The sequence below is a fragment of the Zea mays genome, chromosome 10 (genome assembly GCF_902167145.1).
Source record: "Zea mays cultivar B73 chromosome 10, Zm-B73-REFERENCE-NAM-5.0, whole genome shotgun sequence".
In the NCBI taxonomy this organism is placed as follows: domain Eukaryota; kingdom Viridiplantae; phylum Streptophyta; class Magnoliopsida; order Poales; family Poaceae; genus Zea; species Zea mays.
In genome coordinates this window covers 14,372,894-14,399,708 of record NC_050105.1, presented here as the reverse complement: position 1 = coordinate 14,399,708, position 26,815 = coordinate 14,372,894, and the positions used below count along the sequence as shown (strand labels likewise).

At 49.4% G+C, this 26,815-nt stretch overlaps 1 protein-coding gene across 1 annotated transcript; it reads right to left on the bottom strand.

Annotated features, from left to right (window-relative positions):
• Positions 1-5,992: 5,992 nt before the first annotated feature.
• LOC103640879 (NAC domain-containing protein 83) lies at positions 5,993-7,897 on the bottom strand. Its single transcript, XM_008664332.4, has 2 exons — positions 7,238-7,897; positions 5,993-7,130 (listed from the first exon to the last, which is right to left on the bottom strand). The coding sequence occupies exons 1-2, from the start codon at positions 7,419-7,421 to the stop codon at positions 6,535-6,537; spliced, it is 780 nt and encodes a 259-aa protein (XP_008662554.1). The 5' UTR covers positions 7,422-7,897; the 3' UTR covers positions 5,993-6,534.
• Between the last annotated feature and the right edge of the window lie 18,918 nt (positions 7,898-26,815).

Sequence of the window (26,815 nt, the reverse complement as noted above, 5' to 3'; positions counted from 1 at the left end):
GAAAGAAGTCGCGAACTGGTCGGACTCTTTCATCCGGATTTGGTGATACCCTGAGTAGGCATCGAGGAAGGACAGGGTTTCGCACCCAGCAGTGGAATCCACGATTTGATCGATGCGAGGTAGAGGGTAGGGAACCTTCGGACATGCTTTGTTGAGACCAGTGTAGTCTACACACATCCGCCATTTCCCCCCTTTCTTCCTCACAAGCACAGGGTTGGCAAGCCATTCGGCGCAGAGGCTGCCTGACGGGTCGGGCTCCGGCCCGAATATCCAGCGAGTGCTCGGCGACATCCCTCGGTATGCCGGGCATGTCCGAGGGACTCTACGCAAAGACGTCGGCGTTTGCGCGGAGAAAGTCGACGAGCACTGCTTCCTATTTGGGGTCGAGCCCGGAACCGATCCGGATCTGCTTGGAGGTGTCGCCACTGGGGTCGAGAGGGACGACCTTAACCGTCTCCGCTGGCTCGAAGTTGCCGGCATGACGCTTCACGTCTGGCACCTCTTTGGAGAGGTTCTCCAGGTTGGCGATGAGGGCCTCGGACTCGGCGAGGGCCTCGGCGTACTCCACGCACTCCACGTCGCATTCGAACGCGTGTTTGTACGTGGGGCCGACGGTGATGACCCCGTTGGGGCCCGGCATCTTGAGCTTCAAGTAGGTGTAGTTGGGGACGACCATGAACTTCGCGTAGCATGGCCTCCCCAGTACCGCGTGGTAGGTTCCTCGGAACCCGACCACCTCGAACGTCAAAGTCTCCCTTCGGAAGTTGGAGGGCGTTCCGAAGCAGACGGGAAGGTCGAGTCGTCCGAGGGGCTGGACGCGCTTCCCAGGAATGATCTCGTGGAAGGGCGCAGCGCCTGCTCGGACGGAGGACAGATCGACGCGCAGGAGCCTGAGGGTCTCGGCGTAGATGATGTTGAGGCAGCTGCCCCCGTCCATCAGGACCTTGGTGAGCCTGACGTCGCCGACGATGGGGTCGACGACGAGCGGGTATTTCCCCGGGCTCGGCACGTGGTCGGGGTGGTCAGCTTGGTCGAAGGTGATGGGCTTGTCGGACCAGTCTAGGTAGACTGGCGCCGCCACCTTCACCGAGCAGACCTCCCGGCGCTCTTGTTTGCGATGCCGAGCCGAGGCATTCGCCGCATGCCCACCGTAGATCATGAAGCAGTCACGGACCTCGGGGTACTCTCCTGCTTGGTGATCTTCCTTCTTGTCGTCGTCGCGGGCCCTGCCACCCTCTGCGGGCGGCCCGGCCCTGTGGAAGTGGCGCCGAAGCATGACGCACTCCTCGAGGGTGTGCTTGACGGGCCCCTGATGATAGGGGCACGACTCCTTGAGCATCTGGTCGAAGAGGTTAGCACCTCCGGGGGGCTTCCAAGGGTTCTTGTACTCGGCGGCAGCGACATGTTCCGCGTCGACGGCGTCGCGTTTCGATTGCGACTTCTTCTTGCCTTTCTTCTTGGCGCCGCGCGGAGTAGACGCCTCGGGAGCCTCTTCCGATGGGCGGCCCTGGGGCTGCTTGTCCTTTCGGAAGATAGCCTCGACCGCCTCCTGGCCAGAGGCGAACTTGGTGGCGATGTCCATCAGCTCGCTCGCCCTGGTGGGGGTCTTGCGACCCAACTTACTCACCAGGTCGCGGTAGGTGGTGCCGGTGAGGAACGCGCCAATGACATCCGAGTCGGTGATGTTGGGCAGCTCGGTGCGCTGCTTCGAGAATCGCCGGATGTAGTCCCGGAGTGACTCTCCCGGCTGTTGCCGGCAGCTCCGGAGGTCCCAGGAATTCCCGGGGCGCACGTACGTGCCCTGGAAATTGCCGGCGAAGGCCTGGACCAAGTCATCCCAGTTGGAGATCTGCCCCGGAGGCAGGTGCTCCAACCAGGCGCGAGCAGTGTCGGAGAGGAACAGGGGGAGGTTGCGGATGATGAGGTTGTCATCGTCCGTTCCACCCAGTTGACAGGCCAGGCGGTAGTCCGCGAGCCACAGTTCCGGTCTCGTTTCCCCCGAGTACTTTGTGATAGCAGTCGGGGGCCGGAACCGGGTCGGGAACGGCGCCCGTCGGATGCCCCGACTGAAGGCCTGCGGACCGGGTGGTTCGGGCGAGGGACTCCGATCCTCCCCGCTGTCGTAGCGCCCCCCACGCCTGGGGTGGTAGCCTCGGCGCACCCTTTCGTCAAGGTGGGCCCGACGGTCGCGACGATGGTGCTCGTTGCCAAGGTGGCCCGGGGCCGCAGGCGCGGTGTTGCGCATGCGCCCGGTGTAGACCGAGGCTTCCCGCATGAATCGGGAAGTCGCGGCATGAGGTTCCGAGGGGTATCCCTGCCTTCGGGAGGCAGTGCTCTCGGCCCGTCGGGCCGCAGCGCCTTCCAGGAGATTCTTGAGCTCTCCCTGGATTCGCCGACCCTCGGTGGTTGATGGCTCCGGCATCGCGCGGAGAAGCATCGCTGCGGCTGCCAGGTTCTGACCGACCCCACTGGATGCGGGCGGCGGCCTGACCCTGACGGCGTTGGCGACGCGGTGCTGGAAACCTTGGGGCAGGTGACGTATTTCTCCGGCCGGGGGTTGGCCCGCCCATACCTGCCCGACGTCCCGGCGGATCGGCTCAAGCGCTCCTGCTCCCTCGTCGAGCCTGGCCTGCGCCCCGCGGACTTGCTCGAGCTGTGGGTCGTGACCCCCCGTCGGAACGGGGACCACAGCTAGCTCCCGCGGGATGTCAGCGCGAGGCACCGGCCTAGGGAGATCACCGTCCTCCGGCATGCCGAGATGGTTGCCTTCAGAGGGATCCCCTAGCTCGACGTGGAAACATTCGCGGCTTGGGCCGCAGTCCTCGTCGTCAAGGCTGCGGCTACCGTCGGAACAGTCGGAGAGGCAGTAGTCACATGCGGTCATAAAGTCCCGCATGGCACTGGGGTTGCCAAATCCGGAGAAATCCCAACAGATGCTGGGATCGTCATCTTCCTCGGACCCAGAGGGCCCATAGGTCGAGACGTCCGTCAGCCGGTCCCAAGGCGATCGCATACGAAACCCCAGTGGGGTTGCACTCGCCTCAACGAGAGCACCCGCCAAAGCAAGGTCGCTAGGCGGGTTGAGGCCGAGTCGAAATGACGTAAGATGGGAATCAGTCAGTACCTTTTGGTCGACGAGGAGCGACGTAGTCACATCGGGGACTGGTTGCACCGTCGTCTCAGGTACGAGGGCGACGTCCTGCAAGCTTTCCGCGAGCGCGCTGGCATCGTCTTCTTGCTCGGGATTGGTGTGTCGCGGGGGGACGGCGCTCGCCTTCGTCTCCAATGCGAGGTCGACGCCTGACGCGCCCCCCGTTGGGGCGCTGGGGACGTCGATTCGCTCGACAGCCGACGAAGCGCGGCCTCCTGCTCGGCCTTGGTTGCCCCGCCTCCTCCTCCGTTGGCGGGGGAGAGGACGGGGCGAGCTCGAATGTTGTTCTTCCACCATGCGGGGAAGATGTCGTCGATTCCACCGCCGGCGGGCGGGTTGTCGGCCGCCATTGTCGTTGTCGCGCGGCGGTGGAAGGAGTATCATGTCGTAGCTGCCGTCGAAGGACATGAACTCAAGACTCCCGAAACGGAGCACCGTCCCGGGCCGGAGAGGTCACTGGAGACTGCCCATCTGGAGCTTGACGGGAAGCTGTTCGTCAACACGCAGCAGGCCCCTACCTGGCGTGCCAACTGTCGGCGTTTCGAGACCGGGGGGTCCCTAAGCCGACGAGTGAGTGTGCCGCGTGCCCCAGCCCAGATGGGTCGAGCGCGTGGGCGAGCGCGAAGGGGGGAAAGCGAGGTGGCCGGAGACGGGCGTGAGAGAGGTGGAAATCCCGCGGCCTTCGTGTTCGTCCCGCGCCTAGGTTGGGTGCGCTTGCAGTAGGGGGTTACAAGCGTCCACGCGGGTGAGGGAAGCGGGCGGCCCCAAGAGAGCGCATGTCCTGTCCTTGTTCCCGCGCGGCCAACCTTCTCTAAGAAGGCCCTGGTCCTTCCTTTTATAGGCGTAAGGAGAGGATCCAGGTGTACAATGGGGGTGTAGCAGAGTGCTACGTGTCTAGCGGAGGGAGAGCTAGCGCCCTAAGTACATGCCAATGTGGCAGCCGGAGAGATCTTGGCACCCTGCTGGCGTGATGTCGTGGCTGTCGGAGGAGCAACGGAGCCTGGCGGAGGGACAGCTGTCGGAGCGGTTGAGTCCTTGCTGACGTCCCCCTGCTTCCGTAAGGGAGCTGAGAGCCGCCGTCGTCATAGGGCTAGTGGGGCGCCATCATTGCCTATCTGGCGGAGCTAGCCAGATGGGACACCGGTCTTGTTCTCTGCGGCCCGAGTCGGCTCGGGGTAGGGTGATGATGGCGCTTCCTGTTGACGTGGCCAGCCTGTGCCCTAGGTCGGGCGACGTGGAGGCTCCTCCGAAGCCGAGGTCGAGTCTGTCTTCCATGGCCGAGGCCGAGCCCGAGCCCCTGGGTCGGGCGAGGCGGAGGTCGTTCGGCAGAGGCCAGGGCGGAGTCCGAGCCCTGGGGTCGGGCGAAGCGGAGTTCGTCGTCTTCTGGGGCTGAGCCCGAGTCCGAGCCCTGGGTCGGGCGGAGCGGAGTTCGCCGTCTTCCGGGGCGTAGCCCGAGTCCGAGCCCTGGGTCGGGCGGAGCGGAGTTCGCCGTCTTCCGGGGCCTAGCCCGAGTCCGAGCCCTGGGTCGGGCGGAGCGGAGTTCGCCGTCTTCCGGGGCCTAGCCCGAGTCCGAGCCCTGGGTCGGGCGGAGCGGAGTTCGCCGTCTTCCGGGGCTTAGACCGAGTCCGAGCCCTGGGTCGGGCGGAGCGGAGTTTCCTATGGCACCTTTGGCAAGGCCTGACTGCCTGTCAGTCTCACTCTGTCAAGTGGCACTGCAGTCGGAGTGGCGCAGGCGGCGCTGTCCTTCTGTCAGACCGGTCAGTGGAGCGGCGAAGTGACGGCGGTCACTTCGGCTCTGCCGGGGGGCGTGCATCAGGATAAAGGTGTCAGGCCACCTTTGCGTTAAATGCTCCTGCGACTCGGTCGGTCGGTGCGGCGATTTAGTCAGGGTTGCTTCTTAGCGAAGGCAAGGCCTCGGGCGAGCCGGAGATGTGTTCGCCGTTAAAGGGGGGCCTCGGGCGAGACGGAAATCCCTCGGGGTCAGCTGCCCTTGTCCAAGGCTAGGCTCGGGCGAGGCGTGATCGAGTCGCTCGTATGGATTGATCCCTGACTTAATCGCACCCATCAGACCTTTGCAGCTTTATGCTGATGGGGGTTACCAGCTGAGAATTAGGCGTCTTGAGGGTACCCCTAATTATGGTCCCCGACACTATCTGTCTATGGCCATGTTTGGTTTCAATTAGTCTTAAGACTAAACTTTAGTCCCTACTTGTTTGGTTATAGGGACTAAATAGATTTTAAAGTCATTAAATATATTGTCCAAAGACTCAAAGCTCTTAGAATACACTCATGTGGGCTTTTAGTCTCTTTTAGCACCTATATGAAGGACTAAAGACTAAATTATTTTAGTCCGTATTTTAGTCTTAATGTTTGGCAAAAAAAAGACTAAAAACTAGAGACTAATCTTTAGTCCCTCTAACCAAACACCTCCTATATCCGTTTCCATACTAGGGTGCGCAACGCAATCGGCAAGTGCGCCTCGCTGGTGCACGCAACCGCTAGTTTTTTTTTACTATTAAGGAATAAGGAGCATGAGGAGGTGGCGTGCGTGAGTTGGGCACCGTCGAGCAGCCAATGAGTTGGGTTCCGTTGCTTTCGCCTCGGTCAAACACGAGATCTGCACAAAATATTCCTGACCGGGACGAGGGACAGACAGCCATCCATCGGCGCGGGCCCATATGTGACGTTTGACCGCCATCCGCCGGCTGACTTCTTCTTCAACCGTCTCGCGCACGCAACAAAAACCATCCACTTGCGTTGCGTCTACCCGGGGACAAGAAAGACTAGTTGATTCCTGGTTGGTTTCTTGCCCGGCGTTCCAACACCAGCACGCAGAATGCATTCACTTCATCATCATAATTGCATTAAAGAAACCAAGTCCAAGTCCAGGCAACAGATTACGCACGACTACTACCACCACCACCAGTATCAGACACCCGCCATCTTCCGTCTGCTGCCCGCCACCACCCCCGCCACTTGCTTCTCAGCAATCAACAGCCTGTGGAACATTAGCACTAGCAATCCGCCACCGCCATGGCAAGCAGCAGCAGCAGCTGGTGGACTTGCGTTCCTGGAGGAGCTCCGGTGCCATGGCCGGGATTTGCTGCAGCCACACTCTACAATTGTGTAGGATTCATCAGGTGGTTGGGAGGAGTACAACTGAGCTGCTACATTAGTTTCACCATCTACGCTCAACAACTGATACTGCACTGACTATCGGGCCTCTCTCTCTCACGTTGCTAAAACGAATTCACTTTGCTCCTACCTACTGTACTGGACCCTCCCCTCATTAGGTACTGCCAATGCAACAAAAGCTTCCCTCTCTCTCTCTCTCTACCTTGCTTGATCGCTTCACGCCAGCCAGCCGGCCGGCCCTTGTCTCGTCACGGGCCTCTGCTGGTGGCCTCCTGCTCCGGCTGGGGCGACGCGTCCGCAAGCCACCGGCTCGACACGGCGGGCGACGGAGCGCGGCGCCTTCGCCCGGCGGCGTCCGCGCGCGCGAAGAAGTCGATGAACCCGCGCCCGCCGCATCCTCCACCGCCGCCCGCGCTCTCGTCGCCCTCGCCGTCGCTGCGGTCGCCGGGCCGCCTCGCGACGGCGGCGGAGCCCTTCTTCCGGAACACGCGGCACAGCACCCAGCCCTCGGCCGGCGCCCGCGCCACGCCGTCTCCGTCGGCGTCGGCGTGGCGGCGGCGGCACGGCGCGAGCCCGGCGCCCGCCAGCCGGTACTCGTGCATCACCCACTCCGTCTTGCTCCCCGTCGGCGGCTTCCCGCGGTAGAACACCAGCGAGCGCTTCATGCCCACCAGCACGCCCTGGCCCTGGCCCTGCCCCTGCACGCCCCGGACCGCCACGGCCACCGGCTTCTCCTTGCCCGTCGCCTTCCAGTACCCGGCCCCCGTGGCGCGGTTCGCGCGCCGGCCCTTCACGTACTTGGCCTCCTTGCACGTGAAGAAGTAGCGCTCCTGCTCGCCGAACCCTGCCACAGTGCCACCACCGCCGCCCCCAATCCACAAAGTCCAGCAACAAAACCAATCAGCCCCAGCCCCAGTCCGAGATGATTGGATGGATCCCTCACTCACTCACCTGGGGGCAGCAGGTCGGACGGGTCGTGCGCCAGGATGCGGACGTCCGGGATGTCGACGGCGGCCGGCAGCGGCGAGGCCAGCGCGCGCCGCCGCAGGTAGTGCACGATCAGCTCCTCGTCCGTCGGCCGGAACCTGAACCCCGGCGGCAGCGTCGCCTTCGCGCCCTCCTTCTTCACCTCCATCGTCGGAAGCTAGCGACCCAACACCAGTAGCTAGCTAGACTCCCCTACGCGCCTACGCCTACGCCTACGCCTCCTCGCCTGGGTCAAATCGACCGACGACTAGTGGCGCTCCTCCTCTGGCGCTCGACAACTTAACGCCACCGCGCGCGCGCGCGCGTGGACACGGCACGCACGGAATGCGCGGTCTTTGCAGGGGACGACGCAGCGCTTGCTTGATGGGTCCGGGTATTGGTGGTGGTGGGTTACGTGCCGCCCAATCGAGGGGAGCGCTTTCATTTGCGTGCGTGGTCGAGGGGGGAGGAGGAGGGAGACGACGGGGATCGATTTATAGTAGGAGACGGCGACGAGGAGGAAGGAAGGCGAGGAGAGTGGAGTGTGGGAGGGTCGCAGTTGCAGTGGCGTGAGGGAGACTCAACCGGGCCTAGACGGAAGGAGGAGGAGGAAGCGGGGTGGTGGAGGTGGTGGGTGCCCCTCCGCCTCCGGCTCACGCCATATACGCTCGGGCAGGGCACAGGCAAGGCAACAACGGTGCCTTGCTCCTAGGGGTGAAAACGGGTAGGGTACCCGAAACGGGTACCGGATACGGGTACTGATTCGGGACCATTTTTCGGATACGGATACGGGTATTTTTTATATTCGGGACGGATACGGGTAATACCCGGATAGTACAGCTTCGGATTCGGGTCGGATACGGAGCGAGTACTATCCGGTAAGTACCCGGATATTCGGTTCGGATACGGGTACCCGGAATTCGGGTACCCGTTTTTTCTTTTTCTGCATAATAATATAGTTATAAAATCATAACTTTTACATATGAAATCGGATGAAGATAAAGTTTATATGAAAATTGTAGAGCTCGAAGAGATCTATAACTTTGTAGTACAACACATTTTTGTTTAAACATATCTTTAGGCCAAAATCATTGAAATAATGTCTAAATTTATATCAAAATAATAAACTTTATCATTTTCATGTGGGGACTTAAGATTATATCCATGTGGGAACTTAGGATTATCTTTTTATAAACTATTTATTAATATTGGCAACTTATTTGCAATTTCCGGTCGACGCTACAATATTTTTATGAATTTAATTATATTTTGATGATTTTCTACAACAAGAAATTAATAATACACCAAATAGTCTAAAAAATTCATGAATTTTTACGGGGACACAACATATATCCACATATAGTTCTCAAAAACGTTTGGACTATAAAATCCACAAGATGTTGTTGTTTCTTCCATTCCGCTCCCACTTATTGCGTGAGTTACACGTGAAATCATTTTATGTATCGAAGTTTCAACATAATTAATATTTCACTTATCATTTTTACGCGGCGACTTGAGGTTTTATTTGAATAGAATGTTTATTTGTTTTGGTAAGTTTTTTGCAATTTTAGATCAAAACTAGTGTATTTATGAATTTTAATTATATTTTGATGATTTTATGTAGAAAGAAATTAATAATGTATAGATAGCCTCAGAAATCTATGAAATTATACGAAGGTACAATATATGACCACATATAGTCATAAAAATAATGGGACCATAAAATCCACAGGATGTCAACGTTTCTTCTATTTTATTTCCACTTATTGCGTGAGTTACACGTGAAATCACTCTAAGTATCCAAGTTTCAACATAATCAATACTTCACTTTACCATTTTTATGTGGAAACTTGAGATTATCTTCTATTAAATGCTTATTAGTATTAATTTACTTGCAATTTCGTGGTCGAACAAAAATATTTTTTATAACCAATTAATGTATTATCCGACAAGTATCCGATATCCGATCAAATAATATCCGTATCCGTCACTTATCCGCCCGGATAAATATCCGGTCCCTGTATCCGTATCCGTCCCGTTTCTAACTATCCGTATCCGATCCCGAATCCGTTTTAAATACATTAGGGTAGGATACAGGATGAGCTAATATCCGTCCGTATCCGCCCGTTTTCACCCCTGCTTGCTCCCTCTTCCTTCAAGTTTTTCCCCTTCTGATTCTGAGTAGGTACAGGCCTTTCCTTGTGTAGCTGTGCCCGAATTCTGCCTGCGTCTGCTTGTTTGCTGCGGCCTGCGGCTGCAGGGGAAGCGACGCAGGGCTACGCTTAGGCCTGCCCAAAAGGTTGTGCTAGGGTGCAGTGCAGGGCTACGGACCGACCTTTTAGGCAAAGGATGCAAGCAGGGCTCACAAGTCAGACCTTTGGTTTTCGAACGGAACAGTTTCTAGCCTCGTCTTCATGCTCCGTTTCCTTTTAAACAAAAAAACAGCATTTGTTGCAAAAAGAAAAACATGGATGGACTGGACGTACTGTAACACCCTAATTTTATTATATAATTTTTTCGTCATTTAAAGTAACACAAGTAAGTCCTTTATTATTTATATGTACAAGTACATCATAATTTATTTCTTTTTTCCCTTAATTGTTAAGAAAAAATAACCATAGACATTAGACAAGAACTTATTCGATGTATATAAATTTTTTCTTTTGTTTGTGTGGGCCCATTCCACATGATCCAATCTATCAATTGTTCGTCTATGGAAGTTTTTCATAAGTTTTTTTAAAGTTATTCCCTATTATCACGAGCATTTTTCTATTTGCATGAGGTACTTTCTGACCTTATCATGATCTTTAAATGTTTTATATAACTTCATCATAGTAAAAAACAATTAGAGATTTTTCATGAAATTTTTAGAGGTTTCAGAATAAACTTTAGGTTTTAAATACAGTTTTAGACTTTTTTATAAAATTATTTTATTTTTAAAAATAATAATATATCTTTTTTTCTCTACGCCCCAATACCCTATCAATATATATATATCCTCATGTTCCTACCCCGTGCACTTGTTCCAGAAATTTGACTCTTTTTACACAGCTCATCCTACCCTCGTACATATATCCTCATGTTTCTAGGTGTCAAGCGAACCCTTCAACACTGTGCGAACACAAGGTTGATATATGTCCTTATGGTTTGGAGTATATGATGAGTGATTGATTGGACTCGTGTGAACTAACCAAGGTATGAGTGTGTGTGAAACATGTCTTTTGGCTTGTGCAGGTGTGGAGTCCAAAGAAGATGTCGAGAGCGAATGTGAAGGTCATGCGGGTCCGTGTCAATGGACCATGAGTGCTAAAGGACGAGCATTGGATCTTTATTGAGGGACCGGAGAAGCTAGGAGATTAGACGTGGTGGCTGACACCTAAAGACACATATGGGCGCAAGGACATGGTAGAGGGGATCATGTTGCCGATTTTGAGGACTGACATGACACTTGGGACATGGCAGGTGGAGGAGCAGACCTAGGAAGTTGTGGCGCATGTCACGAGTGATCAATGCTGAGGATACGTGGCACACGATGGAGGTGACCCAGATTGGGATGGTTCATGTGACACATGTTGCCCATGCCGCCTTAGTGGTTGTGGCACCATGCTGCACACATTGCCATAGTACCTGCTGGTGCCATGACCCCAGATTATTGGGGCTTGACAACTAGGGAGCGGTTATGATGCTAACATTGCTACGCCTGCCGCATCAAACAGACATGATACATCTTATGACTCCAACTCCTTAATCGACCAGGCATGGGTGGTTGGTCACGTGGTACATCCAGAGTACCCCTTGACTGGGGTCATCGGGGGCCCTCAGAACACATGGCATGCCAGGACCTCATCAGGTCGAGGTCTCCTAGAGCCTGTGTACACTAGGATCCTAGGGGCTCATTTGGTGGCTGGTGGAGCGATTGCCTGAAGGAGTCCACATAAGGGTTTTGGGCCCTCGATGAGGCCCTAGGAAGAGATGGAGTTGTTGGGCGAAGAAGGCCCCTCTATAGGTCTCGAGCTCTCCTAGAGGGGGTCTAGGGCCCCAGCAAGCCCTTAGAAATGTGTGGCAGCATTAGACCCCACCAAGGACAGGGGCTGTCCGGGCCACATGGCACAACCGGACCCCATCATCAGATTGGCGAAGGGTCATTGTTGAAGGAAACCTAATGAAAGCTTACGTGGCAGGTGCCCCTTGCGATGACGCGTGGCAGGGGACCCTTGCGATGACGTGTGGCGGGGGTCCTGGTAATGTATTCTCCATGTCTCTTTAAGAGGAGTCTTATCAACGAGACCCACCTCGAATGCAGGCCCATAGTTTGCCCTCTCCATGCAGACCTAGTTTGGTTATAGCGCCTAGGGTACCTATACCCAAGGACGCTGACAAGTATTCTTAATTTGAACCATTTAGAGAACTTTTGGCGTCTTAGGGATTGGGGTGAGCTATTGGGAATAAAGCCAAGATTGTCTAAGCATAAACAATTTTTATTGGTTCTCATTCACCCCATCTGAAAGGGAATTAGGCTCACACCTATTTCCTAATTGATTTTGGTGGTTGAATTGCCCAACACAAATAATTGGACTAACTAAGTTTGCTCTAGTCTATAAGTTACACAGGTGCCAAAGGTTCACCCTAAGCCAATAAAAAGACCAAGAAATGGGTTCAACAAAGAGAGCAAGGGATAACCGAAGGCTGCCCTGGTCTGGCGCACCGGACTGTCCGGTGTGCCACCGGACAGTGTCCTGTGCACCAGGGAACTCCAAGCCAAACTCTTCACCTTCGGGAAAACTCAGAGGCGCTCCGCTATAATTCACCGGACTGTCCGGTGTACACCGGACAGTGTCCGTTGCTCTAAGGAAGAGCGACTCTGAACTCGCCAGCTTCGGGAATCCGCTCTGCTATAATTCACCGGACATGTCCGGTGCACACCGGACTGTCCGGTGAGCCAGCGGAGCAACGGCTACTTCGCACCAACGGTCGACTGCAACGCATTAAATGCGCGCCAACGCGCGCAGAGGAGCAGAGCACGCGCGGGTGGCACAAGTCAGAGCTCCAACGGTCGAAACCCAATGGCCTGGTGACGTGGCTGGCGCACCGGACACTGTCCGGTGGCGCACCGGACACTGTCCGGTGGCGCACCGGACTGTCCGGTGCGCCATGCGACAACAGCCTCCACCAAACGACTAGTTTGGTGGTTGGGGCTATAAATACCCCCAACCACCCCACATTCAAGTTAATCCAAGTTTTCCACCTTCCAACTACTTACAAGAGCTAGACATTCAATACAAGACACACTCAAGTGATCAAATCCTCTCCCAATTCCACAAAAGCTTTAGTGTTGAGTGAGAGAGATTTGTTGTGTTCTTTTGAGCTCTTGCGCTTGGATTGCTTTCTTTCTCATTCTTTCTTGAGATCAAACTCACTTGTAACTGAAGCAAGAGACACCAATCATGTGGTGGTCCTTGTGGGAACTTTGTGTTCCAAGTGATTGAGAAGAAAAGCTCACTCGGTCCGAGGGACCGTTTGAGAGAGGGAAAGGGTTGAAAGAGACCCGGTCTTTGTGACCACCTCAACGGGGAGTAGGTTTGCGAAAACCGAACCTCGGTAAAACAAATCCGCGTGTCACACTCTTTATTCACTTACGATTTGTTTTGCACCCTCTCTCTCGGACTCGATTATATTTCTAACGCTAACCCGGCTTGTAGTTGTGATTAATTTTGTAAATTTCAGTTTCGCCCTATTCACCCCCCTCTAGGCAACTTTCAATTGGTATCAGAGCCCGGTGCTTCATTAGAGCCTAACCGCTCGAAGTGATGTCGGGAGATCACGCCAAGGAGATGGAGACCGGCGACAAGCCCACTAGAAGCCACGAGAAAGCTTTATCGGGAGAGTCCCGCAACAAGGGGAAGGGGAAGGAGAAGAAAGCTTCTTCCCACAAATCGCATCGGAGTGGCGACAAGAAAAAGAAGATGAGGAAGGTGGTCTACTACGAGACCGATACTTCATCACCTTCTACCTCCGGCTCCGACGTGCCATCCATTACTTCTAAACGCCATGAGCGCAAGAAGTTTAGTAAGATCCCCTTACACTATCCTCGCACTTCTAGACATACTCCATTACTTTTTGTTCCATTAGGCAAACCGCCAACCTTTGACGGTGAAGATTATGCTAGGTGGAGTGATTTGATGAAATTTCACCTAACCTCACTCCACAAAAGTATATGAAATGTTGTTGAGTTTGGAGCACAGGTACCATCCGTAGGGGATGAAGATTATGATGAGGACGAGGTAGCCCAAATCGAGCACTTCAACTCCCAAGCCACAACTATACTCCTCGCTTCTTTAAGTCGAGAGGAGTATAACAAGGTGCAAGGATTAAAGAGCGCCAAGGAAGTTTGGGACGTGCTCAAAACCGCGCACGAAGGAGATGAGCTAACCAAGATCACCAAGCGGGAGACGATCGAGGGGGAGCTCGGTCGCTTCCGTCTTCGCCAAGGGAAGGAGCCACAAGACATGTACAACCTGCTCAAAACCTTAGTGAATCAAGTGCGCAACCTCGGGAGCAAAAAATGGGATGACCACGAAATGGTTAAGGTTATTCTAAGATCACTTATTTTCCTTAACCCTACTCAAGTCCAATTAATTCGTGGCAATCCAAGATATACACTAATGACTCCCAAGGAAGTAATCGGGAATTTTGTGAGCTTTGAGTTTATGATCAAAGGCTCAAGGAAGGTCAACGAGCTTGACGGTCCCTCCACGTCCGAAGCTCAACCGGTCGCATTCAAAGCGACGGAGGAGAAGAAGGAGGAGTCTACACCGAGTAGAACACCCATTGACGCCTCCAAGCTCGACAACGAGGAAATGGCGCTTGTCATCAAAAGCTTTCGCCAAATCCTCAAGCAAAGGAGGGGGAAAGATTACAAGCCCCGCTCCAAGAAGGTTTGCTACAAGTGTGGTAAGCCCGGTCACTTTATAGCAAAATGTCCTATTTCTAGTGACAGTGACAGGGGCGACGACAAGAAGGGGAGAAGAAAGGAGAAGAAGAAATACTACAAGAAGAAGGGCGGCGATGCTCATGTTTGTCGCGAGTGGGACTCCGACGAAAGCTCTAGCGACTCCTCCTCCGACGAGGACGCCGCCAACATCGCCGTCACCAAGGGACTTCTCTTCCCCAACGTCGGCCACAAGTGCCTCATGGCAAAGGACGGCAAAAAGAAGAAGGTTAAATCCAAATCCTCCACTAGATATGAGTCTTCTAGCGATGATAATGCTAGTGATGAGGAAGATAATCTACACACTCTTTTTGCCAACCTAAACATGCAACAAAAGGAGAAATTAAATGAATTGATTAGTGCTATTCATGAGAAGGATGATCTCTTGATACTCAAGAGGACTTCCTTATTAAAGAAAACAAAAAACATGTTAAGGTGAAAAATGCTTATGCTCTAGAAGTAGAGAAATGTGAAAAACTATCTAGTGAGCTAAGCACTTGCCATGAGACTATAGACAACCTTAGAAATGAGAATGCTAATTTGTTAGCTAAGGTTGATTCAAATGTTTGTGATATTCCCAATCTTAGAAATGATAATGATGATTTATTTGCTAAGATTAAGGAATTAAATGTTACTCTTGCTAGCCTTAGGATTGAGAATGAGAAATTAATTGCTAAGGCTAAAGATTTTGATGTTTGCAATGCTACCATTTCCGACCTTAGAAGTAAAAATGATATATTACATGCTAAGGTTGTAGAATTAAAATCTTGCAAACCCTCTACATCTATCGTTGAACATACTTCTATGTGCACTAGATGTAGAGATGTTGATATTGATGATATTCATGATCATATGGTATTAATTAAACAACAAAATGATCATATAGCAAAATTAGATGCAAAAATTGCCGAGCATGAACTTGAAAATGAAAATTTTAAATTTGCTTGTAGTATGCTTTATAGTGGGAGACGCCCTGGCATCAAGGATGGCATTGGCTTCCAAAAGGGGGACAATGTCAAACTTAATGCTCCTCCTAAGAAATTGTCCAATTTTGTTAAGGGCAAGGCTCCCATGCCTCAAGATAACGAGGGTTACATTTTGTACCCTGCCGGTTATCCTGAGAGCAAAATTAGGAGAATTCATTCTAGGAAGTCTCACTCTGGCCCTAACCATGCATTTATGTATAAGGGTGAGACATCTAGTTCTAGGCAACCAACCCGTGCTAAGTTGCCTAAGAAGAAAACTCCTAGTGCATCAAATGAACATAGTATTTCATTTAAAACTTTTGATGCATCATATGTTTTAACTAACAAATCCGGCAAGTTAGTTGCCAAGTATGTTGGGGGCAAACACAAGGGATCAAAGACTTGTGTTTGGGTACCCAAAGTTCTTGTATCTAATGCCAAAGGACCCAAAACCATTTGGGTACCTAAAGTGAAGAACTAAACTTGTTTTGTAGGTTTATGCATCCGGGGGCTCAAGTTGGGTAATCGACAGCGGGTGCACAAACCACATGACTGGGGAGAAGAAGATGTTCTCCTCCTACGAGAAAAACCAAGATCCCCAACGAGCTATCACATTCGGGGATGGAAATCAAGGTTTGGTCAAAGGATTGGGTAAAATTGCTATATCTCCTGACCATTCTATTTCCAATGTTTTTCTTGTAGATTCATTAGATTACAATTTGCTTTCCGTTTCTCAATTATACAAAATGGGCTACAACTGTCTATTTACTGATGTAGGTGTCACTGTCTTTAGAAGAAGTGATGATTCAATAGCATTTAAGGGAGTGTTAGAGGGTCAGCTATACTTAGTAAATTTTGATAGAGCTGAACTCGACACTTGCTTAATTGCTAAGACTAACATGGGTTGGCTCTGGCACCGCCGACTAGCCCATGTTGGGATGAAGAATCTTCATAAGCTTCTAAAGGGAGAGCACATTTTAGGATTAACAAATGTTCATTTTGAGAAAGACGGGATTTGTAGCGCATGCCAAGCAGGGAAGCAAGTTGGCACTCATCATCCGCATAAGAACATCATGACGATTGACAGGCCACTGGAGCTCCTACACATGGATCTATTCGGCCCGATTGCTTACATAAGCATCGGCGAGAGTAAGTACTGTCTAGTTATTGTGGATGATTATTCTCGCTTCACTTGGGTGTTCTTTTTATAGGAAAAATCTCATACCCAAGAGACCTTAAAGGGATTCTTGAGACGGGCTCAAAATGAGTTCGGCTTAAGGATCAAAACGATTAGAAGCGACAATGGGACGAAGTTCAAGAACTCACAAATTGAAGGCTTCCTTGAGGAGGAGGGCATCAAGCATGAGTTCTCTTCTCCCTACACGCCACAACAAAATGGTGTAGTGGAGAGGAAGATTAGAACTCTTTTGGACATGGCAAGAACCATGCTTAATGAGTACAAGACTTCGGATCGGTTTTGGGCCGAGGCGGTCAACACCACCTGCTACGCCATCAACCGGTTGTATCTTCACCGAATCCTCAAGAAGACATCATACGAACTCCTAACCGGTAAAAAGCCCAATATTTCATATTTTAGAGTCTTTGGTAGCAAATGCTTTATACTTGTTAAAAGAGGAAGAAAATCTAAATTTGCTCCTAAGACTGTAGAAGGCTTTTTACTAGGATATGATTCAACACAAGGGCATATAGAGTCTTTAACACGTCCTCTGGACAAGTTGAAGTTTCTTGTGACGTTGTGTTTGATGAAACTAACGGCTCTCAAGTAGAGCAAGTTGATCTTGATGAGATAGGTGATGAAGAGGCTCCGTGCATCGCGCTAAGGAACATGTCCATTGGGGATGTGTGTCCTAAGGAATCCAAAGAGCCTCCAAATGCACAAGATCAACCATCCTCCTCCACGCAAGCATCTCCACCGACTCAAAATGAGGATGAGGCTCAAGTTGATGAAGGAGAAGATCAAGCAAATGAGCCACCTCGAGATGACGACAATGATCAAGGGGGAGATGCAAATGAGCAAGACAAGGAGGATGAAGAACAAAGGCCGCCACACCCAAGAGTCCACCAAGCAATCCAACGAGATCACCCCGTCGACACCATCCTCGGCGACATTCATAAGGGGGTAATCACTAGATCTCGTGTTGCACATTTTTGTGAGCATTACTCTTTTGTTTCCTCTATTGAGCCACATAGGGTAGAGGAAGCACTCCAAGATTCGGATTAGGTGGTGGCGATGCAAGAGGAGCTCAATAACTTCACGAGGAATGAGGTATGGCATTTGGTTCCACGTCCTAATCAAAATGTTGTAGGAACCAAATGGGTGTTCCGCAACAAGCAAGACGAGCATGGTGTGGTGACAAGGAACAAAGCTCGACTTGTGGCCAAAGGATACTCCCAAGTCGAAGGTTTGGATTTCGGTGAAACCTATGCACCCGTAGCTAGGCTTGAGTCAATTCGTATATTATTGGCCTATGCTACTTACCATGGCTTCAAGCTTTATCAAATGGACGTGAAGAGTGCCTTCCTCAATGGACCAATCAAAGAAGAGGTCTATGTTGAGCAACCTCCCGGCTTTGAAGATAGTGAGTACCCTAACCATGTTTATAAACTCTCTAAGGCGCTTTATGGGCTCAAGCAAGCCCCAAGAGCATGGTATGAATGCCTTAGAGATTTCCTTATCACTAATGGATCCAAAGTCGGAAAAGCCGATCCTACACTCTTCACTAAAACTCTTGAAAATGACTTGTTTGTATGCCAAATTTATGTTGATGATATTATATTTGGGTCTACTAACGAGTCTACATGTGAAGAATTTAGTAGGATCATGACACAAAAATTCGAGATGTCAATGATGGGGGAGTTGAAGTATTTCTTAGGATTTCAAGTAAAGCAACTTCAAGAGGGCACCTTCCTAAGTCAAACGAAGTATACTCAAGATATTATAAGCAAGTTTGGGATGAAGGATGCCAAACCCATCAAGACACCCATGGGAACCAATGGGCATCTCGACCTCGACGAGGGAGGTAAATCCGTTGATCAAAAGGTATACCGGTCGATGATAGGCTCCTTACTCTATTTATGTGCATCTCGACCGGATATTATGCTTTCCGTATGCATGTGTGCAAGATTCCAAGCCGACCCTAAGGAAGCTCACCTTACGGCCGTAAAACGAATCTCGAGATATTTAGTTTATACTCCTAAGTTTGGGCTTTGGTATCCTAGGGGATCCACTTTTGATTTAATTGGTTATTCGGATGCCGATTGGGCGGGGTGTAAGATTAATAGAAAGAGCACATCGGGGACTTGCCAGTTCTTGGGAAGATCCTTGGTGTCTTGGGCTTCAAAGAAGCAAAATTCCGTAGCTCTTTCAACCGTCGATGCCGAGTATATTGCCGCAGGCCATTGTTGCGCGCAATTGCTTTGGATGAGGCAAACCCTTAGGGACTATGGTTACAAATTAACCAAAGTTCCTCTTCTATGTGATAATGAGAGTGCAATCCGCATGGCGGATAATCCCGTTGAGCATAGCCGCACTAAGCACATAGCCATTCAGTATCACTTTTTAAGGGATCACCAACAAAAGGGAGATATCGAGATTGCATATATTAACACTAAAGATCAATTAGCCGATATCTTTACCAAGCCACTTGATGAACAAACTTTTAACAAACTTAGGCATGAGCTAAATATCCTCGATTCTCGGAATTTCTTTTGATGTCTTGCATGCATAGCTCCTAAATATACCCTTGATCATGTCTCTTTTATATATGCTATGACTAATGTGTTTTCAAGTCTATTTCAAACCAAGTCATAGGTGTATTGAAAGGGAATTGAAGTCTTCGGTGAAGAAAAAGGCTTCCACTCCGTAACTCATCCTTCGCCGTCGCTCCGGGCAACTCTCCGGCTTTGGTATAATCTTCACTCATATTTTATTTGCCAAAGGGGAGAAAGTAGTTAGCAAAGGGCTCTAATGATTCCGTTTTTGGCGATTTATGCCAAAGGGGGAGAGAGCATGAGCCCAAAGCAAAAGGACCGCACCACCACCTAATTTTAAAACTAAGGATTTTCAATTGGTACCTTATTGTGTTCAAAAGGGGAAGTAGTAGTATTTTCAAAACTGATATCTTAAAACCCTCTTGAACACTAAGAGGAGAATTTCATTGAGGGGGAGTTTTGTTTAGTCAAAGGAAAAGCATTTGAAACAGGGGGAGAAAATTTCAAATCTTGAAAATGCTTCGCGAAATCTTATTCATTTACCTTTGACTAATTGCAAAAGGACTTTGAAAAGGATTTACAAAAGAATTTGCAAAAACAAAAAATGTGGTGCAAGCGTGGTCCAAAATGTTAAAAATAAAGAAACAATCCATGCATATCTTATAAGTATTTATATTGGCTCAATTCCAAGCAACCTTTGCACTTACATTATGCAAACTAGTTCAATTATGCACTTCTATATTTGCTTTGGTTTGTGTTGGCATCAATCACCAAAAAGGGGGAGATTGAAAGGGAATTAGGCTCACACCTATTTCCTAATTGATTTTGGTGGTTGAATTGCCCAACACAAATAATTGGACTAACTAAGTTTGCTCTAGTCTATAAGTTATACAGGTGCCAAAGGTTCACCCTAAGCCAATAAAAAGACCAAGAAATGGGTTCAACAAAGAGAGCAAGGGATAACCGAAGGCTGCCCTGGTCTGGCGCACCGGACTGTCCGGTGTGCCACCGGACAGTGTCCGGTGCACCAGGGAACTCCAAGCCAAACTCTTCACCTTCGGGAAAACTCAGAGGCGGTCCGCTATAATTCACCGGACTGTCCGGTGTACACCGGACAGTGTCCGGTGCTCCAATTAAGAGCGACTCTAAACTCGCCAGCTTTGGGAATCCGCTCCGCTATAATTCACCGGACATGGCCGGTGCACACCGGACTGTCTGGTGAGCCAGCGGAGCAACGGCTACTTCGCGCCAACGGTCGACTGCAACGCATTAAATGAGTGCCAGCGCGCGCAGAGGAGCAGAGCACGCGCGGGTGGCACACCGGACAGTCTACATGACTTGTCCGGTGCACCACCGGACAGCCAGGCGGGCCCACAAGTCAGAGCTCCAACGATCGGAACCCAACGGCCTGGTGACGTGGCTGGAGCACCGGACACTGTCCGGTGGCGCACCGGACTGTCCGGTGCGCCATGCGACAGCAGCCTCCACCAAACGGCTAGTTTGGTGGTTGGGGCTATAAATACCCCCAACCACCCCACATTCAAGTCAATCCAAGTTTTCCACCTTCCAACTACTTACAAAAGCTAGGCATTCAATACAAGACACAATCAAGTGATCAAATCCTCTCCCAATTCCACAAAAGCTTTAATGTTGAGTGAGAGAGATTTGTTGTGTTCTTTTGAGCTCTTGCGCTTGGATTGCTTTCTTTCTCATTCTTTCTTGAGATCAAACTCACTTGTAATTGAAGCAAGAGACACGAATCGTGTGGTGGTCCTTGTGGGAACTTTGTGTTCCAAGTGATTGAGAAGAAAAGCTCACTCGGTCCGAGGGACCGTTTGAGAGAGGGAAGGGTTGAAAGAGACCCGGTCTTTGTGACCACCTCAACGGAGAGTAGGTTTGCGAAAACCGAACCTCGGTAAAACAAATCCGCGTGTCACACTCTTTATTCACTTACGATTTGTTTTGCACCCTCTCTCTCGGACTCGATTATATTTCTAACGCTAACCCGACTTGTAGTTGTGATTAATTTTGTAAATTTTAGTTTCGCCCTATTCACCCCCCCTCTAGGCGACTTTCACCATCCTTTGTGAAAGTCGCCTTGAGGGAGGTGGATAGGTGGAAACTGAAATTTACAACTTTAAACACACTACAAGCCGGGGTTAGCATTAGAATAAATCTGAGTCCGGGAGAGAGGGGAAAACAAATCAACCAAGAAAATAAAGCGGATGACACGGTGATTTGTTTTACCGAGGTTCGGTTCTAAAGAACCTAGTCCCCGTTGAGGTGGTCACAAAGACCGGGTCTCTTTCAACCCTTTCCCTCTCTCAAACGGTCACTTACACCGAGTGAGCTTTCTTCCTTGATTTCTCGGGTCACTTAGACCCCGCAAGGACTACCACACAATTGGTGTCTCTTGCTTCGCTTACAAGGTTTTGAGAATAAGAATGAGAGAAAGAAGAAAGCCAACCAAGCAACAAGAGCAACAAAGAAACACAAGAACGATCCTCTCACAAGTCCTAAAGCACTAGAATTGAATTGGGGACTTTGATCGGATTGGAGGCTTTGATTTGTGTCTTGGAGTGTTGCACTTTGCTCTTGTATTGAATGAGGAGTGATAAATGCTTGGATGGTTGGAGTGGAGGTGGATGGGGGTATTTATAGCCCTCAACCACCAAAACAATCGTTAGGGTGGCTGCTGTCGATGGGTGCACCGGACAGTCCGGTGCGCCACCGGACACTGTCCGGTGTACCAGCCACATCACCCAACCATTAGGGTTCGGGCGCAGATGACCGTTGGAGCCTTTATCTTCTAGTGACTCCGAATAGTCCGGTGCTGCACCGGACCTGTACTGTTCACTGTCTGGTGCGCCTCTGACGACTGCTCTGCTCTGCCGCGCACTGTTCGCGCACTGCTCATCTAGAATTCAGCTTTTGCAGGCGACCGTTGCGCGAAGTAGTCGTTGCTCCGCTGGTGCACCGGACAGTCCGGTGAATTATAGTGGAGCGGCGCTGGAGAAACCCGAAGGTGAAGAGTTCGGAGGTGTACGGTCCTGGTGCACCGGACACTGTCCGGTGCGCCAGACCAGGGCACACTTAGGTTTCATTGCTCCTTTGCATTTGAACCCTAACTCGATCTTTTTATTGGTTTGTGTTGAACCTTTACGCACCTGTAGAATATATAATCTAGAACAAACTAGTTAGTCCAATATTTGTGTTGGGCATTCAACCACCAAAATTATTTATAGGAAAAGGTTAAACCCTATTTCCATTTCAATCTCCCCCTTTTTGGTGATTGATTCCAACACAAACCAAAGCAAATATATAAGTGCAGAATTGAACTAGTTTGCATAAGGTAAGTGCATAGGTTTCTTGGAATTAAACCAATTTATAGTTTTACTAGATATGCATGGTTTGCTTTCTTTTATTTAACATTTTGGACCACGCTTGCACCACTTGTTTTGTTTTTGCAAATTCTTTTGGAAAATCTTTTCAAAGTCTTTTTGCAAATAGTCAAAGGTATATGAATAAGATTTCGAGAAGCATTTTTGAGATTTGAAATTTTCTCCCCCTGTTTCAACTGCTTTTCCTTTGACTTAAACAAAAAACTCCCCCTGAATGAAATTGTCCTCTTAGCTTTCAAGAGGGTTTTAATAGATATCAATTGGAAATATATTTAGATGCTAATTTTGAAAATATACCAATTGAAAATCATCATACCAATTTGAAATATATCAACTAAAATTTTTCGAAAGGTGGTGGTGCGGTCCTTTTGCTGCGGCCCTTTTGCTTTAGGCTAATACTTTCTCCCCCTTTGGCATTAATCGCCAAAACGGAGACATTGAGAGCCCTATTAAAATTTCTCCCCATTGGTACAAATAAATAAGAGTGAAGGATTATACCAATTTGGAGTGCGGAGTAACGACGAAGGATAAAAGATACCAGTAGAGTGGAGTGGAAGCCTTATCTTTGTCGAGTACTCCATTTCCCTTTCAATCTACGAGTTAGCAGAAATCACTTGAAAACACATTAGTCGTAGACATAAAAGTGATATGATCAAAGGTATATAAATGAGCTATGTGTGCAAAGTTTCAATCAAAGTTCTGAGAATCAAGAATGTTTAGCTCATTCCTAAGTTTGGTAAAGGTTTTCTCATCTAATGGTTCGGTAAAGATATCGGCTAATTGTTCTTTGGTGCTAACATAAGCTATCTCGATATCCCCCCTTTGTTGGTGATCCCTCAAGAAGTGATACCGAATGTCTATGTGCTTAGTGCGGCTGTGTTCAACGGGATTATCCGCCATGCGGATAGCACTCTCATTGTCACATAGGAGAGAGACTTTGCTCAATTTGTAGCCATAGTCCCTGAGGGTTTGCCTCATCTAAAGTAATTGCACACAACAATGACCTGCGGCAATATACTCGTCTTCGACGGTAGAAAGAGGTACTGAGTTTTGTTTCTTTGAAGCCCAAGACACTAGGGATCTCCCCAGAAACTGACAAGTCCCTGATGTGCTCTTCCTATCAATTTTACACCCTGCCCAATCAGCATCGGAATATCCTATTAAATCAAAGGTGCATCCCTTGGGGTACCAAAGTCCAAACTTAGGAGTGTAAACTAAATATCTCATGATTCTTTTCACGACCCTAAGGTGAACTTCCTTAGGATCAGCTTGGAACCTTGCACACATGCATACAGAAAGCATAATATCCGGTCGAGATGCACATAAATAGAGTAAAGATCATATCATCGACTGGTATACCTTTTGATCTACGGATTTACCTCCCGTGTCGAGGTCGAGATGCCCATTTGTTCCCATGGGTGTCTTGATGGGCTTGGCATCCTTCATTCCAAACTTGGTAAGTATGTCTTGAATGTACTTTGTTTGGCTGATGAAGGTGCCCTCTTGGAATTGCTTGACTTGAAATCCTAGGAAATACTTCAACTCCCCCATCATAGACATCTCGAATTTTTGAATCATGATCCTACTAAACTCTTCACATGTAGATTTGTTAGTAGACCCAAATATGATATCATCAACATAAATTTCGCATACAAACAAATCTTTTGCAATGGTTTTAGTAAATAGAGTAGGATCGGCTTTACCGACTTTGAATCCATTAGTGATAAGAAAATCTCGTAGGCATTCATACCATGCTCTTGGGGCTTGCTTGAGCCCATAAAGTGCCTTTGAGAGTTTGTAAACATGGTTAGGGTACTCACTATCTTCAAAGCCGGGAGGTTGATCAACATAGACCTCTTCCTTGATTGGTCCATTGAGGAAGGCACTTTTCACGTCCATTTGATAAAGCTTAAAGCCATGGTAAGTAGCATAGGCAAGTAATATGCGAATTGACTCAAGCCTAGCTACGGGTGCATAGGTTTCACCGAAATCCAAACCTTTGACTTGTGAATATCCCTTGGCCACAAGTCTGGCTTTGTTCCTTGTCACCACACCAAGCTCATCTTGCTTGTTGCGTAATACCCATTTAGTACCTACAACATTTTGATTAGGACGTGGAACTAAATGCCATACCTCATTCCTCGTGAAGTTGTTGAGCTCCTCTTGTATTGCCAACACCCAATCCAAATCTCTTAGTGCATCCTCTACCCTATATGGATCAATAGAGGAGACAAAAGTGTAATGTTCACAAAAATGAGTGACTCGAGATCGAGTGGTTACCCCCTTATGAATATCACCAAGAATTAAGTTGATGGGGTGGTCTCTTTGAATCGCTTGGTGGACTCTTGGGTGTGGCAGTCTTTGACCATGATCATCTTCCTTGTCTTTATTAGCTTCATCTCCCCCTTGATCATTGTCCTCCTCTTGAGGTGGCTCATCCTCTTGATCTTCATTTTCACCATCTTGAGCTTGATCCTCAGCTTGAGTTGGTGGAGATGCTTGCATGGAAGATGATGGTTGATCTTGTGCTTGTGGAGGCTCTTCGGATTCCTTAGGACACACATCCCCAATGGACATGTTCCTTAGCGTGACGCACGGAGCCTCTTCGTCATCTAGCTCATCAAGATCAACTTGCTCCACTTGGGAGCCATTAGTCTCATCAAACACAATGTCACAAGAAACCTCAACTAATCTAGTGGATTTGTTGAAGACTCTATATGCCCTTGTGTTTGAATCATATCCTAGTAAAAAGCCTTCTACAGCCTTAGGAGAAAATTTAGATTTTCTACCTCTTTTAACAAGAATAAAGCATTTTGAGAGCACCTAGAGGGGGAGGGGTGAATAGGTGATCCTGTAACACTTCAAAAACTTAAGCCACAAAACTTGGTTACTTGTTAGCACAGTAATTTGCCAAGTGGCTAGAGAAGAATCTCAACACAACACAATAACCAAGAGATATCAATCACAGAGATGGCACGGTGGTTATCCCGTGGTTCGGCCAAGACCAACGCTTGCCTACTCCACGTTGTGGTGTCCCAACGGACGAGGGTTGCAATCAACCCCTCTCAAGCGGTCCAAAGACCAACTTGAATACCACTGTGTTGCTTTGCTTTTCTTAATCCCACTTGCGAGGAATCTCCACAGCTTGGAGCCTCTCGCCCTTACAAAAGATGTTCACAAAGAATCACGGAGCAAGGGAGGGATTAGCAACTCACACACGACACAAGGATCACAGCGAATACGCACACGCAAAACCCACACTTGAGCTCAAGAGACTAGCACACTAGAACGGAGCTCAAATCACTAGAATGTCGAACAAGTGCGCAAGAATGAAGTGTGAGTGATCAATGATGCTCAAAGGATGCTTGGTGGTCTGCTCCATGTGCCTAGGGGACCCTTTTATAGCCCCAAGGCAGCTAGGAGCCGTTGAGCACAAAACTGGAAAGTCATTCTTGCCTTCTGTCGTTGGGGGCACCGGACAGTCCGGTGCACACCGGACACTGTCCGGTGCCCGATTTCCTTCCTTAAATAGCGAAGCCGACCGTTGGCAGCCAGAGAGCCGTTGGCGCACCGGACATGTCCGGTGCACACCGGACAGTCCGGTGCCATCTTCTAGCCGTTGGCTCGGCCACGTGTCCCGCGCAGATTGCGCGGCCGACCGTTGGCTCACCGGACAGTCCGGTGCACACCGGACAGTCCGGTGCACACCGGACAGTCCGGTGAATTTTAGCCATACGTCGCCGGTGAATTCCCGAGAGCGGCCACTTCGCTCGAGCCAGCCTGGCGCACCGGACACTGTCCGGTGCACCACCGGACAGTCCGGTGCTCCCAGACTCAGCAGATTCTTGGCTGCTCGAGCCAAGACATTTCCAATTGGATTTTTCCTGTTTTCAGCACTTAGACACAATACATTAGTCCATAAAACAATGTACTAAGTCTGAGAAACATACCTTAATTCTTGATTTTTACTTTGTCCACCTTTTTACACTTAGGCACTTTTGTTGGACACTAAATCACCAAAACACTTAGAAATGGCCCAAGGGCACATTTCCCTTTCAATCTCCCCCTTTTTGGTGATTTATGCCAACACAACATAAAGCAAGTAGAACAAGTACAAAAATCACTTCAAATAAGAACTCAAATTATTTTGATTCACTTTAGACATATATGGATCACTCTATGCCACCACTTGGTTTGTTTTTGCAAATCCAACTCAAATTTCTATCTCTAAGTCAAACACACAGGTTAAGACATAAAGAGAGTCATTCCAAGAGAAATTGATTCAAGATTTCAAAAACTCCCCCTTTTTCCCATAATCAATACTTCTCCCCACAAGAAGCCAACTTTTGACATAAGAGACAACAAAAGAGTTTTGACAAACCAAAAGCTCTAATCTACTATTTTCAAGTGGTAGCTGATCCATCTATTGCTTTGGCCTTTATTTTCTCCCCCTTTGGCATCAAGCACCAAAACGGGA